Source organism: Equus asinus, chromosome 5 (genome assembly GCF_041296235.1).
Source record: "Equus asinus isolate D_3611 breed Donkey chromosome 5, EquAss-T2T_v2, whole genome shotgun sequence".
Lineage (NCBI taxonomy): Eukaryota > Metazoa > Chordata > Mammalia > Perissodactyla > Equidae > Equus > Equus asinus.
Genome location: NC_091794.1, coordinates 44,721,443 through 44,737,030, shown reverse-complemented (window position 1 = coordinate 44,737,030; position 15,588 = coordinate 44,721,443). Strand labels below are relative to the sequence as shown.

The 15,588-nt window shown below is 33.7% G+C and overlaps 1 protein-coding gene across 9 annotated transcripts in view; it reads left to right on the top strand.

Moving 5' to 3' along the window:
• The window catches only part of NAALADL2 (N-acetylated alpha-linked acidic dipeptidase like 2), a 1,281,993-nt gene that overhangs the window by 1,077,572 nt on the left and 188,833 nt on the right, over positions 1-15,588 (top strand). For all 9 annotated transcript variants that reach the window (XM_070509419.1, XM_070509420.1, XM_070509417.1 and 6 more), the window contains one exon: positions 7,194-7,289. In XM_070509419.1, coding sequence (XP_070365520.1) covers positions 7,194-7,289 — 96 coding nt within the window. The remainder of the gene's footprint in view (positions 1-7,193; positions 7,290-15,588) is intronic.

The following is a 15,588-nucleotide window of genomic DNA, read 5'->3' as shown; positions in this document are numbered from 1 at the left end:
AAATGTTTAAGAAACATACACATAGCCAATTTTTAGTATTGGTTTTTCAATAACTATTTTGTGACTTTGTAAAAATCATTTAATCATTTGAATTTTCCATGTATCACTTTGTATATTTGAGTTGAATTAAGATTTCTAATATCTCACTCACGTCTAAAATTAGGATGCTGCATCAATATGAATAGAGCTGTAAAGATGCCTTGAATATTTTCAATAAAGCCTATACTATAGACTTTCCTAGAACTGGAAAAAATAATTGAAATGGAAAAAATGAATGAATTCAGAAAATAATGTCCTAATAGTGTTCCACATTTGACCCTTGGATTGTTACACTTCTATTTAAACTGCACATTATCTCAGGTCTGTTTTACTTTGAATAGTGATGAGAATGTTATGTTCCTAAAATTGTGGCTGTAATTACCTCTTCCCTCAGCCCAGCATATTATGAAGGTCAGTGTCATTCAAAGCCTGCAAGTCTTCTAATTTCATATATTAAATTTAAGTATTGATGTGTATATTCTCTGATTGCAGAAAGGAGAATATTGCAATGAGGGAAGTGCACATGAGACTTTTTAGATTCAATTTTATTTAGTCAAAGCAGGGAGTCTTTGATTATATCCTTTGAACTGTACATAGGGTTTATGCTGCTTATGTAGAGTAGGCTAAGTTTTGAAAGGAATTGGAACAAGAGGTGGGGGAAATCATCCTTTCTCACTGAAAGGGGCACATTTGCTCCACGATGGATGGCAACTAGACTTTTGGAGGTGAACACGATCTAGTCCACACAGAAGTTGAAATATAATGATGTACACATGAAATTTATGAATGTTATAAACCAATGTTAGCTAAGTAAAAATAAATGAAATAATTAAGAAAATAAAAAGAGCACAGAATCTTGGGCTGTGAGGAACTTTGGCAATAGGGAGGAGGCATGGCATAAGAATGAAAGTGTGGGCTGTGGAGTCAGATAAACCTGGGTTTGAATCCAGGCTCTACCACTTACTTCTGGGATGATCCTGAGATAGTATCTGAAACTTGTTGGTTTTCAATTCCCCCATTTGTAAAGAGAGAGAAATGATACTTCTTACCTTAAAGATATATATATGGATTAATTAGGTGATACATATAGAGCGCTTAGCCCAGTGCTGGTATATGGAAGCACTGTTATGGTTCTATTCAATCCAGGTCATCTTCATTGAATGCCAACTATACAGAGAAGGCACATGCAGAATGTTTTTGTCTAGCTCAGCACCCGCTTAGCCTATGTGAGCTAAATATTTTAAATGATTATTTCTGAAAAAGATGCAAAGGGTAGATTTTGATATGGTAGTGAGTTGAAGTTTAGTCAACTCAATCTAGTGTACAACTGAATGAAACAAGACCTTCGAGCTTTTTCTTTTCTTCATATCTGTATATATACTAACACTGTCTTCTACTATATTTATAGCATACCCTCATTTCAACATCTTTGTCTCCAACGGCTCGTCTACTTACAATTCTGTTTTCTGGGCAACTTTATGGAGCTTTGAATTCCTTCCCTTTAAGACTATAATCCAATTATTTCTCCCAAATTTTCCTGTATTTTTTAAAATCTCTTCTTATCTGCTGGATGCTTTGTCTCACATTAAAAATTTACCTGCATAGGCAAGCCCGGTGGCATAGTGGTTGGGTTCACATGCTCCACTTCAGCATCCCAGTTTGGATCCTGGGCACAGACCTGCACACTGCTCATCAAGCCATGCTGCAGCAGCATCCCACATGCAAAGTGGAGAGACGTTGACACAGATGTTAGCTCAGGGACAGTCTTCCTCAGGCAAAAACAGGAGGATTGCCAATGGATGTTAGCTCAGGACCAATCTTCCTCACACACACACACAAATATATATATACACACACACACATATATATATATACATATATATATATACACACATATATGCATCTAAAACACAACAGATAAACTTTTCCTTGATTGTTTAACTCTCTTTAGCTAATGATCCATTTTTTAACTTTTCAACCTAATCTTAATTTCCAGAGAGAATAACAGAGTTCATAGTTCATGTTTCGCTTCTTCTCCTCAACTGATGGCAGTCTGTCTCCTGTGCTCACAAATCCACAGAAACCCCTCTGATGAAAGACACTAGGAATCTCTGAAATGCTACTCTAATAGATAATCTTCATCTTATTGTATTTATTTATTTCCTTTAAATCATTGATTATTCATTCTCAGACATTTTTTCACCTTTTTGTCTCCCTGAAATCATGCTTACTTGGTTCTCTTTACATTTCTGTGATTATTCCATATGTAACATCTCCATGGGTTTTGTTTTTATTTTCCCACCCCTGAAGTATTGGTGCCTTTCAGAGATCTCCTTGTCACTCAGAAATCTGTGCTACATTCAATAAATTTCTCAGTCTATATGTGGTCCACTTTACATTTTAACTACCACGTACATGCTTCTCAAATTGTTGTTATATCTCCTGTCCAGAATTTGGTCTTGAACCGAATTGGTCTTGGACAATATAGTCACTCTAGTATAACTTCATATGGATGTCCCACAAACACCTCATCTCAAGTGTTTAAAATTTAATTTCTTTTCTGTTCTAGACTTTCATGTGTTTCTCTGTTTTCTAATTTAATAAAATTTGTATCCATTCATTTTATCAAATCTAAAAATACTTGCAATCTTGACTTCTTTTTGAGACTTCTACATCCAGTTAATTACCAAGTACTACTAATTTTATGAACTCATCTCTTAAGCATTTATCAAACTCATCTCTTTCTCTTTATTTCTACTGCCACTGTCCTGGTTTAATCTCTCACTCTTTCTCACTGTGTTATTGCAATAGCCTTCTATATAAACTTCCTGTTTCCCATCATATCTTTTTAAAGTTTATCCCCTATATATGTGGACTTTGGTCTATAGACAATTGGGACCATAGTTTGGTGAATAAGTAACTGGACTATGGCAACAGATAAGAACTTGTAGAGAATTGTCTAAATATATAGATTAGAAGGAAATTGGCTAGTGCAGTTCTATAGTACAAAGGGTGAGAGAAATTGGAGTCAAGAATGGCATGAAATTTTACATTTGGGGAAAATATAGATGTTAAGCCATCACCCAAGATAAGAAATGGAGGTGACACATGATTATGATTTAGAACATAAGCTGATATGTCTGAAGGATCTCTTAGACAAACCAAAATGCTGAACTAAAAACAGACAGTGAGCCTAGAGATAAAGATTTGGGAACCATCAATCTGAAGTTGGTGGTTGAAGCCAGAAAAGTAGACAAAACCACCTAAGGAGCCTGTGAAAAGGAGAACTGAAGGTAGACCATATATAAAGAATAGTTAAAAAAGTTTCAAAGATTCAAAAAGGAAAAGAGAATTCAGTTACAGGAAGAGAATAATATACAAATGAAGAACCAGGAGAGTCAAATGGACTTTAAGCAAAAGAGTTCAAAGAAAGAAGATGTGCTAAGCATTGTTAAATGTTAACAGAAAGGACAAGTAAGTTAGGGTCTAGAGAGAGGAACTGAATTTTACACTAGATCCTGGATAGACTTTTCTTATCAATATCCCTTCTTCTGTAATATTCTTACTATGATCTCCAACTGGTAGACATATTGTATTGTTTTCTGTATCTTGAGTTATTCCTTCATTTCAATCTTTCAGTGAATTATTCTAAACAAAAGCCCTTTCTAAATGCTTAATGGTGCTTTATTTCTCTTCTTCATCTGCAGATAGGAGCCATTATTAAACAGTCATCATCCGTAGTCAATGTAATATCAGTAGGAAACTTTCACAAAGCATTTATCTGTCTTTTTAATCTTTTCATTACTTTTTATGCCAGAATATATAAATACCTATTTATAAATCATGATTATTGTATTCATGCATATATGAAAAAGAATAGTGGTGTCTTAATATTTTCAAAGACAGTGATGTTTGATCTATTTTGTATCCAAATCCCATTAGATTAAACTCCAAGAGATTAAGAACAATTTAGTGGAGCACCTGGCATATAGTAAGTGTTAAATGATTCGATAAACAAGGCACTAGAAACAAAGAATGGTATGGCAAAGGATAGATGAAGGAGTAAGGGAAAGAAGGGGATTACATTGGAGAATAAGGCACATCTGGATAATTTAATATGTTCTGCTACTGAATAATTGAAAGTTTGATAAAAACCTCATTAATTATAGTTCCCAATTTATATTCTTATGGGATCATTCAATTTGAGGCTGGCTGATATCTTACCTTTGCACTGTTTATGATGTTTTGCTTTGCTAAATAAACTAATAAGATAAAATTATTTCAAGAAGTTTATTTAAAACTACTCATGAGGCAAACTTTTTAGGAACTTCAAGTTCAATTATTAAATGAAAATGAATGCCACAAATTGTCCATGTTGTACTTTCACTAAAGTTAATTCAAAGATATTTCTATTTGGAAAAATAAACATATCCAATTGAAAACTGTACATTATTTCTCATAGGATTATCAATAGGGTCTCTGGATTTCCTTTAGTCCAGCATCCTACTGTAATCACCATCCTCACCATCATCATTATGATATTTATTGTTTTAAGCAACATCATCAATACCATTAACATATTATCTCCTATGTGATAGGCATTGGACAGTTCACCTCTCTGTGAAGTATATGTTATTATCCAGCTTTCTTAAATGCAGTAACTAATCCTTTGAAGATTAAGATGCTTAAGATGACACAATTATTAAGTGGCACAACCAAAATTTTAGCCCATTTCTACATTGACTGCTCAAAATGCCTCCAAAAAACCCTGTTGACAAACAAAGTTAACTTTATTAGACCTATTTCAGTAAGGAAGACAGCACCATGCTGAGTGTATTAGTTTCCCATGGCTGCCATAACAAAGCAACACAGATTGAGTGACTTAAACAACAGAAATTTATTGCTTAACAGTTCAAAGTATTATCAGGATTGGTCCCTTCTGAGGTCTGTGACAGAAAATCTGTCTCAAGCCTCTTGCCTAGCTTCCGGTGGTTTTCCGGCAATCTTCAGAGTTCCTTGGCTTATGGACATATCACTCCAATCTCTGCCTTCATGTTTAGGTGGTTTGCTCCCTGTGTGCCCATCTGTCTCCAGACTTCCTCTTTTTTATAAGGAGATTAATCATATTATGTTAGGGACCCACTGTACTCCAGTATGACTTCATTCTAACTCAGTAGTTAGATCTGCACCAATTCACTTCCAAACAAGATCACATTCTGAGGTACTGAAAGTTAGGACTTCAACATATGAATTATTCAACCCATAACACTGAGTCTTAGTAGTCTCTCAAAATGGAGAAATTAGGGAAGGAAATTTGTGCTATTTTAAGCCTGAGTTGTGTAGTTTTATGGTAAGTCTTAAAAACTGGAGTACTGTTCAAGACTGGGCAGAGTTTCTGACAAATTAGTTTTAGATTGGCAGACAGAAAGTTTGATAACTAATCTGTTAGTCTTGATAGGTGAGCTGTTTGGTTGATTCATGGTTTTCTTATCCAAAAGTGGGTATATGCTGGAACAAATGGCTAAATTCCTTTTGTTTGATCACAGCATTATTCAAAATCAGGGCTGAAGAGTATGCCTGATCACAGAATTGTTTAACATATAGAGAATTGCAATTATGTTGGTTTCAGTTCTCATCTGTATGACTTCAGAATCTATCAGCTATATCATCCTAACTTTCTTTCCTACCATTGACATATCCCATGGTAGTCTGCTCTGCTATTGGATTACTCTAAAAATAGTTCTAATAAATAGTTCTAATAGAATTCAGCTTAAATTTGTTACCCTGTTGTGATCATTGTTGGTATAGACTGGGTTGAATCTGTCTTCCCCATAATAGTCTTCAGAAAGAGTACCTATCCATCTACCTACCTATCCATCTCTCTATTGTCTATATGCATACATTTATCTTGTTCCAAGTCTTCTATTTTCTGGACAAATAATCCTAGTTATTTCAGGCTTTCAAGTAAAAACTATATTTATATGGTAAATAATAATCATTTTGTGGGATGCTAGTAATGTTGATAACCACAAGAGCATTGTTTTATTTATTTATTTTTTAATTTTTTTTAGGCTCCTGAATAGTTTTCTTTTTGTTTTCATTTATTTGTTTATTTTTGGATGTACGTCATAATATATTTCGAATTCTGTTTTAGATAGTGTCTTCATCCGTTTGGGCTATTATAACAAAATATCACAGACTGAGTGTCTTAGAAACAGCAGAAATTTATTTCTCACAGTCCTCGAGGTTGGAAGTCCAAGATCAGGGTGCTAGCATGGTCAGGTGAGGGCCCTCTTTCAAGTTGCAGACTTCTTGTTGTATCCTCACATAGAGGAGGGGCTAGGGAGCTCTGTGGGAGCTCTTTCATAAGGATATTAATCCCAGTTATAAGGATGGAGCCCTCATGACCTAATTACCTCCCGAAGGCCCCATCTCCTAGTACCATTACTTTGGAGATTAAGATTTCAACATATGAATTTGCAGGGGGAAATAAATGTTCAAGCCATAGCATATAGTGACATTATCAACATCTGTGCCTTCTTGCATCCAAAAATTTGTCTAAACCTGCAAAGACAAAATGACTGACTACAGTATCTCTGATTCATTTTAACCAGCTTAACACTAAGGTTCCAATGCAATGTTATCACTTTATTGGCAGCATGTAAAGCCATAAATATATCTTACTGTTGTTTTGAAGTGAGTTTTGCAATATTTAAAATATCAAGCACACTTTTGCCTAGGCTTGTCTAGTTTGCAATCATGTTTATAAAAAACATTTCATTCTACCGGCCTTGAAACATAAAACTGAATATACAAAGTAGAGAAGGAGTTTCAGAGGGGTTTATAGTCAGAGCCTCTGGCGGCACATTTAAGTCTGCATTTGGATTAAAGGGGAAGACTGAAGAGAATTGTCGTTTCTAGTAAGAAAACATCATTTTGAAATATAAATAATGTCAAGAGTTCTAGAATTCTCCTCATTTTAATTTATAAATGTTCTGTGATTGTTTAATTAAATCAGTGGAAAGAAGTCCAACAATCAACAGAAACCTTAAAGCAAATGAGAGTCCTTTTGAATTTTTAAAGAAAATCCAATAAGCACTTGAAAAGTAAAATCAATGCAGAGTTTTAAATATTTCTTTTCTGATTTTCCACAGAGTCCAAGTTTTCTCTCCGAGGCCCTTTTCCTTAAACGTGCAACAAAAATTGAAGAAATGGATCCTTTTTTCAACCTTCATGAAACCATCACCAAGGTAGGAGAGGAATGCGTTTATGAGCAGGTTGGGAAATTTTTGTTCTTTTTTGTTGGTCAATGGAGGAAAGGAATATAACCTGTCAAGAGAAGTCCATATATTTTCATTTAATCTACATGTATTTCCTTAATCTGAGGAGAGATTTGTGGCATATTCTCAAGTATACCCCTTCACTTTAGATTAAAAACAGTACAAAATGGGTCTTTGAATTTCTGTATCTTTAAAGTTTTGTTTCAATATTTAAGGTACTTGCTTGGCTGTGGTACTTTTTAGATGCAGTAAAAAAAAAAGCCACCTTTTTGAAAAAAAAATTAGACTGTGTTTATAATAAATGTTTTCACTCTGTGATGGTCATACCTACGTCTTTACTATATTTTTGGCTGTAAGTTTATAGTAGGAAGAAAATTAAATTCTACAGTATGGAGCAAATAAATTTAATGTTCTGATGTCATGTGACATCATATGAACTTTTACATTTACCAACTATTTGTTTAACTTGTCATAACTTGCTTTATGGGGATAGTTTGTAGAGGATATTGACATTTCGTTACATTTAAAATAATCCGTATTTATTTATGCTTAGTTGAAATACTACATCATCCCTAAATCTTCTTGGTGAAATTTTACAAGGCTATAAAAAGAGGAAATGTGGTATAATGAACTAAACTCAATGAGTGACAAAGAGTGAGCTCAGAAAACAAAGGCTAGAATTCTAGATCTACCCTGGCATATTGAACTATTGAAATAAGAAGAGTTTGGACCACATTTTAGTGAAACTCTCCTAAACTCAAAATATCTGAATCTTAACTATATTTATAAGACTTTCCTTTCCAATCTATTCCAGTTCCTTGATTTAGTTTTTAATACATCCATCCTTTGATCATCTATTATTATTTGGATATAGCAAGATAGAAGTGGCCCCCAAGTAATGACTCCTTAGTATTCCATATCTTGACTGTATTCCTAGTACTTGGAGAGGTGATAGATAGATAGAAATAGATATCTATACATGTATATATATCTTTTTATCTATTTGAATGAGTATATATATCTATATATATTTTGATGAGTGTGTGTGTATCTATGTATTCATTCAATCTTTTGGATACTTAGAGTCTAAATTTATTTAGATATGTAATGAGATGATAGTTTCTAAGACGTGACATCCCAAGCCAGAGAAAATCCTAAGCTTTTGATTGTAGAGGTATAAACATAGTTCTGATTTTCGCTACATGAGGTTTTGGCCATACTACAACTCCTGAGAGCATACTGGAAAGCAGGGATGGGTCAGGAAGGGAGTAGGGGAGCATAGAACACAGTCTGAACATACATATGAGGTCAGTACTTAGTGTGAAACACACAGAAAAGAGACCATTTGAGAGAAGACATGAATTTGTGCACAGATATTGGTACATGTTCTATGTGTATTTTCAAATATATTTCATGTGTAAGCAAATGTTTAACCCATTAAATAGATGTTGGAAAGAATTATACGTCTATGAGAAAACAAAATCTGCTTAAGTGCAGAGGAAAGTATTCTGTGGGGGCCGGCCCCGTGGCCGAGTGGTTCAGTTCATGTGCTCCACTTGGGCAGCCCAGGGTTTTGCTGGTTTGGATCCTGGGCGCCGACATGGCACCACTCATCAGGGCACACTGAGGGGGCATCACACATGCCACAACTAGAAGGACACACAACTAGAATATACAACTATGTACTGGGGGGATTCGGGGAGAAAAAGCGGGGAAAAAAAAGAAAGAAAAAAGAAGATTGGCAACAGTTGTTAGCTCAGGTGCCAAACTTTTTTTTTTAAACAAAGAAAATATTCTATGACATTTTTTTTTACAGCCACATATGTTATTCTAACGTTGACACTGTTTCCCTAGTCGTCGTGTTTACTTATGGTAACCACTCATGTTGCAGACATAGGCCAGGGGAAGAAATTGTGCTTCAGAAGTTTAATCTTATTTCGCTAATAGAAGAACTTGCAGAACCATTAAAAAGTGTTTAATAGATACTTCATTTTAAAGTCAAATTTTCTTTGACCAAGAACAGAATAGAAGTGTAAATGCAGAAGGATTGACTAGAGTACATGAGTAGAAAATACGGAGCATAGATTTTGTTTCTATCTTGGCTACCAACTTGTTATATTATTTTGTAGAACTTTATTTTATTTTCTACATCAAAAATGAGTGCACTTATAATGGTTTTTCTCACTAGGATTCTGTGAGGTAGAAAAGATGATGTATACATTTTCTCTGGAAATGCAATATGTATGTAATTGAGTATAATTATTAACACATTAAAAAATGCTGGTGCTAATATCTTCAAAGTTGGCCGTTACCTTCATTTTCTGAATTTAGTTTTTACTTTAAAGAAAAAAAAAAGAATAACTTAGATATGAAAACATACAACTAAACTAATTAATTAAGTGCTGAAAATACACCAATAAGTTAGTGTGTACAAATGGAGTACAAAATTTACCTTGTGAAGGATTGCGGTCTTTAGAATATTTTGTTTCAGTGAGGGTAATAGTGGTCTTATCATAGTATCCCGTGTTTGGTACACTCCTGTTCCACAAAGTGTTTTGATATTGTAGATCCGGCACTGCACTTTGAATAAAAGACCCAGCCAGGTAAAAATTCTGTCACTGTCGATTATGAAAAAGTCGTATGAAATATATGAGAAATACTTTGTAAAATGATAAGGCACAATTATTATTTATATTACAGCAATACTAAAAAATTTTCAAGAAATCAGAATTAAGTGAAATATTGAACATCCTTTTCCTTATTTTCTCCCAGTAAAAGTTTGAATTGGATACACAACAGCATAACACAGTCACATATTTTGTGTTATCGATTTAAATGTGCAATAAATATATGCATCTAATATAAATGATCATGTAATACAATCTATTATGCTTTCCGAGTGAGTTATTTTGCATTCTTGACCTTTGCTATAGATCACAAATATAATTTATTTCAAATTACAATTTCTAAACATTTGAAAGTTAGCAATTTATAATTAATGCCTTTCTGAATTGTAAAAAATAAAAAATTGATAAACCACGCTAATACATGGAATGTGAGCTCTGAGTCCTAGTCCTTGAAAGCAGTTTTCCAATGTTGTCCTGTAGTTCCTTTTTAAATTTTTTTACAGAGTTTGAATTTATCGTGGCATTTGTCTTTTTCATATAAAGCGTGAAACCTAAGATAATAATGAATGAGGCTCGATATTGGTGCCAAAGGGTGTAATTCATCATGCCTTCGATGACAGTCAGGTGGTTCAGTATAAAGTTGCTGAAGGGCGACACATGCTGCATGGATGGTGAAGGTGTTTTCTTATCCTCTATAATTACCTTAAAGAATAGCATTTTAAAAAATTATCAGAGAAGCCAACCTAATTCCTCCAAAGATTAGACATGAATGAAATACCAATAAAAATCTTAGCTACTTAATCCTTTAATAAGTGAGTAAAAATCACCATGGATTTATGTTTTGAAATAAGTTTATTTCTCCTCCTACACCTAGGAATTTTCTAGTTATGTTCTAAATCTTCAACATTTAGCTCATAAATTGTTATTAGTTATCTAAGCATTCTAGTAGCCTACTATAAGCCAAGGATGAGCAAAACAGTTAAAATACAGAAACAATTAATACACAAGAGTGGGCCCAAAGGAGTAAACAGGTAACCAAATCATTTCAACATAACACACAAAAAGAGTCAGTGATAGTAATATGGACAAGCTATGGGAGGGAAGAAGATGGAGATTTTGCTTCTGACTAGGAGACTTGAAGAATTCACTAGAGAGGTGACCTTAGAGGAATTTAAGCAATTTTGACTTTATCTTAATGTCAATGAGTTTCCCCTGAGAGGTCTTTAAAGGTTGTTGGTGGTAGTATGTGAGAAATGATGATCTGTATTTTAGAAAACAGAAGACAGATTTGAGAGGCATTTTTAAGATTGAATGACAGGATATATAATTTACTGGATATGGGATATGAAGCAGAGTGAAGCATAAAGGATAATTTCAATAGTTCTATCTTGGGCCAAGGTGATACTATTGAAATAACTAAATTAGAGGATGGCTTGGAGAAAGTGATAATGAGTTTGACATTGGATGTGTGAAGTTTTGGATGCCATAGGGTATTCGGCAGATATGTCAAGGAGGCAATTAGATACATGAGGTTGGGGCTCAGAAAGAAGTAGATAGAAATGCATTATCTGATATAGGAACCAGTAGTCACTTGTGGATTTAAATTAAGTTAAAAAATAAATAAAATTAGAATTTCATTTTCTCAATCTCATCAGCCACAATTCATATGCTTAGTGATGACATATGGCTAGTGGCTACTGCATTGGATAGCACAGATTATACAACATTTTTATCATCACCAGTGACACATGTGATGCCACCCTGGCAATATTCAGGCACAGGAGGAAGAGTGAAAAAGGAGAGGACAAAAGATCCTGGGTAGAGTGGTTCATGAAGTCCAGAGGGAAAGACTATTATAAGAAGAAAATGTTCAAAAGCATATTCACCCACTACTTCACACCCATTAGGATGGCTACTACCAGAAAACAAAACAAAACAGAAAATAACAAGTGTTGGCAAACGTGTGGAGTAATTGGAACCCTTGTGCATTGATGGTAGGAATATAAAAATGGAACAGCTGCTGTGGAAAACAGTATGGTGGGCCCTCAAATAGTTAAAAATAGGATTACCACATAACATGTCAATTCCACTTTGGGGTATATACCCCACAGAATTAAAAGTGGAGTGTGTAAGAGGTATTTGTACACTCATGTCAATAAAAGCATTATTCACAATAGCCAAAATGTAGAAGCAACCCCAGTGTCCATAGATGGATGAATGGATAAGCAAAATATGGTATATACATACGAAGGAATATTATTCAGTCTTAAAAAGGAAAGAAATTCTGACATACGCTACAACATGGATGAAACTTGAGGACATTGTGCTAAGTGAAATAAACCAGTAACAAAAAGACAAATTACTGTATGATTCCACATATATGAGGTACTTAGAGCCATCAAAATCATGGAGACAGAAAATAGAATGGTAGTTACCAGGGGCCAGGGAGAGGGATGAATGGAGAGTTATTGTTTAATGGGTATAGAGTCTCAGTTTGACAAGGTGAAAAGAGTTATGGAAATGGATGGTGGTCATGGTTACACATTATGAACATATTTAATACACTGAGCCATCCGCTTAAAAATGCTTAAGATGGTAAACTTAATATTATGTGTATTTTACCACAATAAAAAAATTGGAAAAAAACAGTATATCCACCCAATCAACTGCTCATTCCCTATAACACCCAGTCCATATTGAACTAATTATTTGGAATATTTTTAATTGTTTTCATTTATACCTGATCCTTGGTTCTTTGCTATTGTTACTCATTTCTTTGGTTTACTTTTAATAGACATAATGTCCTGTATTTATTTTATATGTTTTTAGATTTAATATATTTTATTAGCGTTTTCTTGCTAAAATTTTGCCATAATAGACATTCAGTAAAAGATGACTGGTAACTTGTATTTTAAACAAACCACTACAGTTATGTTTAAAGGACCAGAACTTTAAAATCAAATGGGAATATAGATCATTTGGGATGGCAGAGGAAAGGTACTATCTATCATATTATTGGATTAATAGAACTTTTCCTCTAGGGCCCAAAATACTCTATGTTATATTTTAAAATCTCTGAGAATGAATGGTGCATCCAATAAAACAAAAATTACCTTATACATGTGGTACCATGGAAACCAGTAAATGAACAAATTCTGCTTATGAGCTTCCTCAAGAAATATCAGTTTATTTGTTCTTTCATTATTTTTCCTACCTTGTTTAAGAAAAACTGGTTCTTTATTTTTAATTAGTATAAGATATACGTTATTAATGTATTTTTAATTAGTATAGGATTTTTTAAAAATATTGTTCTTAAATGGATACACATTTCTTCCTTTTCTTATGTAATGTCAAAATAGGGATCTTTTACTAAAATTATTTGGATATACAATATCCCAAAGAGAAAGTAGTAGGAATAATAAGGTATTTATTCCCATGATATATGTGAAAAAGTGTCACATGAGATAAATTGCAGAATAAGGCACTATTTGTGTAAAGCCTATAAATCAAGGCTAGTAATTCTTATAGAGTTTGCATTCTAGCAATGTAGTTTTATTTGCACTTTCTTATAGTTATAAATTTAACTCAGTTTTGTAGTGGTGCGAATAAAGGCTAATGGTGGTATCTTCAATGATGAAACACGTTTAAATAATTCTAGTTTTTAACTATTTCAGTTAGTATTAATTGCATTTGGCCGTCAATCTTCCTTTAAAGATGGTTAACCAAAATCACTCTGATTAATAGTTGTATTTTGCTAATATATTATTTTAAAACCATGACATAAAATATGAATCTGCAATTATTTTTAAATGGCTCTATTAAAATATGTTTGTACCAGTTGTTGTAGTATTGAGATTCTTAGAGCACGGTAACTGCAAACTTAAAACAATCTCCTCGTTTTGTAACTACAGAATAGAGAGGCAGACTAAAATGCAGAATGATTTTATTTCTCTTGAGATATCATTCTCAGCTGTAGCTTAAAAAAGATAGCTCAGTAGCCTTATATAAAGTAAGAGAAAAGAGAAGACACCAAATATCTTTTATTCAGTTTTCTGAATTTCAAAGGCACGGTGTATTCATGAGCTAATAGAATTTCTGGTGCAGTTCTTTTAATACTTAGAAAACCTGGCTGTGATTTCTAATCTGAATGAGCAAATCCGAGTGTCTTCCAAGTATCTCTAATGTTGATATATTGTTTGGATAAAATGTGAGAATATTGTATTCCATTTAGCAAAGTAAGTGTAATGATATTCTTTAACCTGTGTATGTGTACATTTGAGGTTATTCTGAAGCTGTGGATTTAAAGCTTTTGTTTGTATTTTTAAAAACACTTTGGAGGGGCCGGCCCAGTGTGCAGTGGTTAAGATCGCATCTTCCTCTTCGGCGGCCCGGGGTTTGCCTGTTCAGATCCTGGGTTCAGACCTACACACCGCTTGGCAAGCCATGTTGTGGCAGGAGTCCGACATATAAAGCAGAGGAAGATGGGCATGGATGTTAGCTCAGGGCCAGTCTTCCTCAGGAAAAAGAGGAGAGTTGGTGGCAGATGTTAGCTTAGGGCTAATCTTCCTCAAGAAAAAAAACGCTTTGGAAATTTTTTCCTTCTGTATCAGATTATTGCTACTAGATGCAAAATGTCTCCATAGAGAGCTACACTCTGTTTTCATGAAACGAGCTAAACCAGAAAATATCCCAAATATGTGTTTTCAATGCAGAGTTGTACTTTGTAATAGAGAATGTTGTCTGGAGTTACTCAAGGGAGATGATAGGATATTAAAACCAACCTCTTACACTTTGAAAAGGAAATATCACAGGTATATATTTTCTAACTAAATGTGTAATTAAACTCAATATCTTCATTTAGTGAAATTGGAGATTGTGCAGACTATATTTTCTCTTGCCTAGAGAGTTGGTTTATTGTTTTTTATTATACTGTACCAATATTATAGTTTCTAAAGGCTTGCCTTATACTATCAGTTTCTTGTTTTTGTTACTCAAAAGTAAATTATTATACAATATAACCTTGTCAAAATTTGACTCCCTTTTTAAAGAGAAGTTAATTGTCAAAGTAGATATTTTGCTCCAACACATTAAAAGAATTACTACTGTATGCTAGGATAGGAATAAGTAGAAAGACTCCTATTCTCTGAGCATACCTTTTTTTAAATATATACATAAAGACTAATTTGAACATGTGTCACAGAATATAAATAGTGACATAAATCAGAATAGAAAACTCTATGATCACCTATAAATAATATGACAGTCTTTTAAAGACACAGTCAACCTATTTTAGGGAGTTTCATTTTTAATTCTTCACTTTGAACAAGAGATTCTTTGTGTTTTCACACCATTCTCAGATAACATCATTCTCTAAGTGCTGTGGAATTACAGACACGTAGGGCAGAGTAGTCAATGGGTAACAGATTAGCTCTAGGTGGGCAGGTCAAATGTCCTTCCAAAAAACGCTGTTGAAACAAAGCTTCTGTATAATAAAAAGATTTAAAGGCCCTAGGCAAAAAACACTTATTGAAAAAATATCTAATATAACACAACAAACCAAAAGAATCTGAGCAGTCTTTTGGAATCTGTTACAATGGATTTTGATTATGATACTTAAATGTCCTGGGGACAGTGCCTAGTGC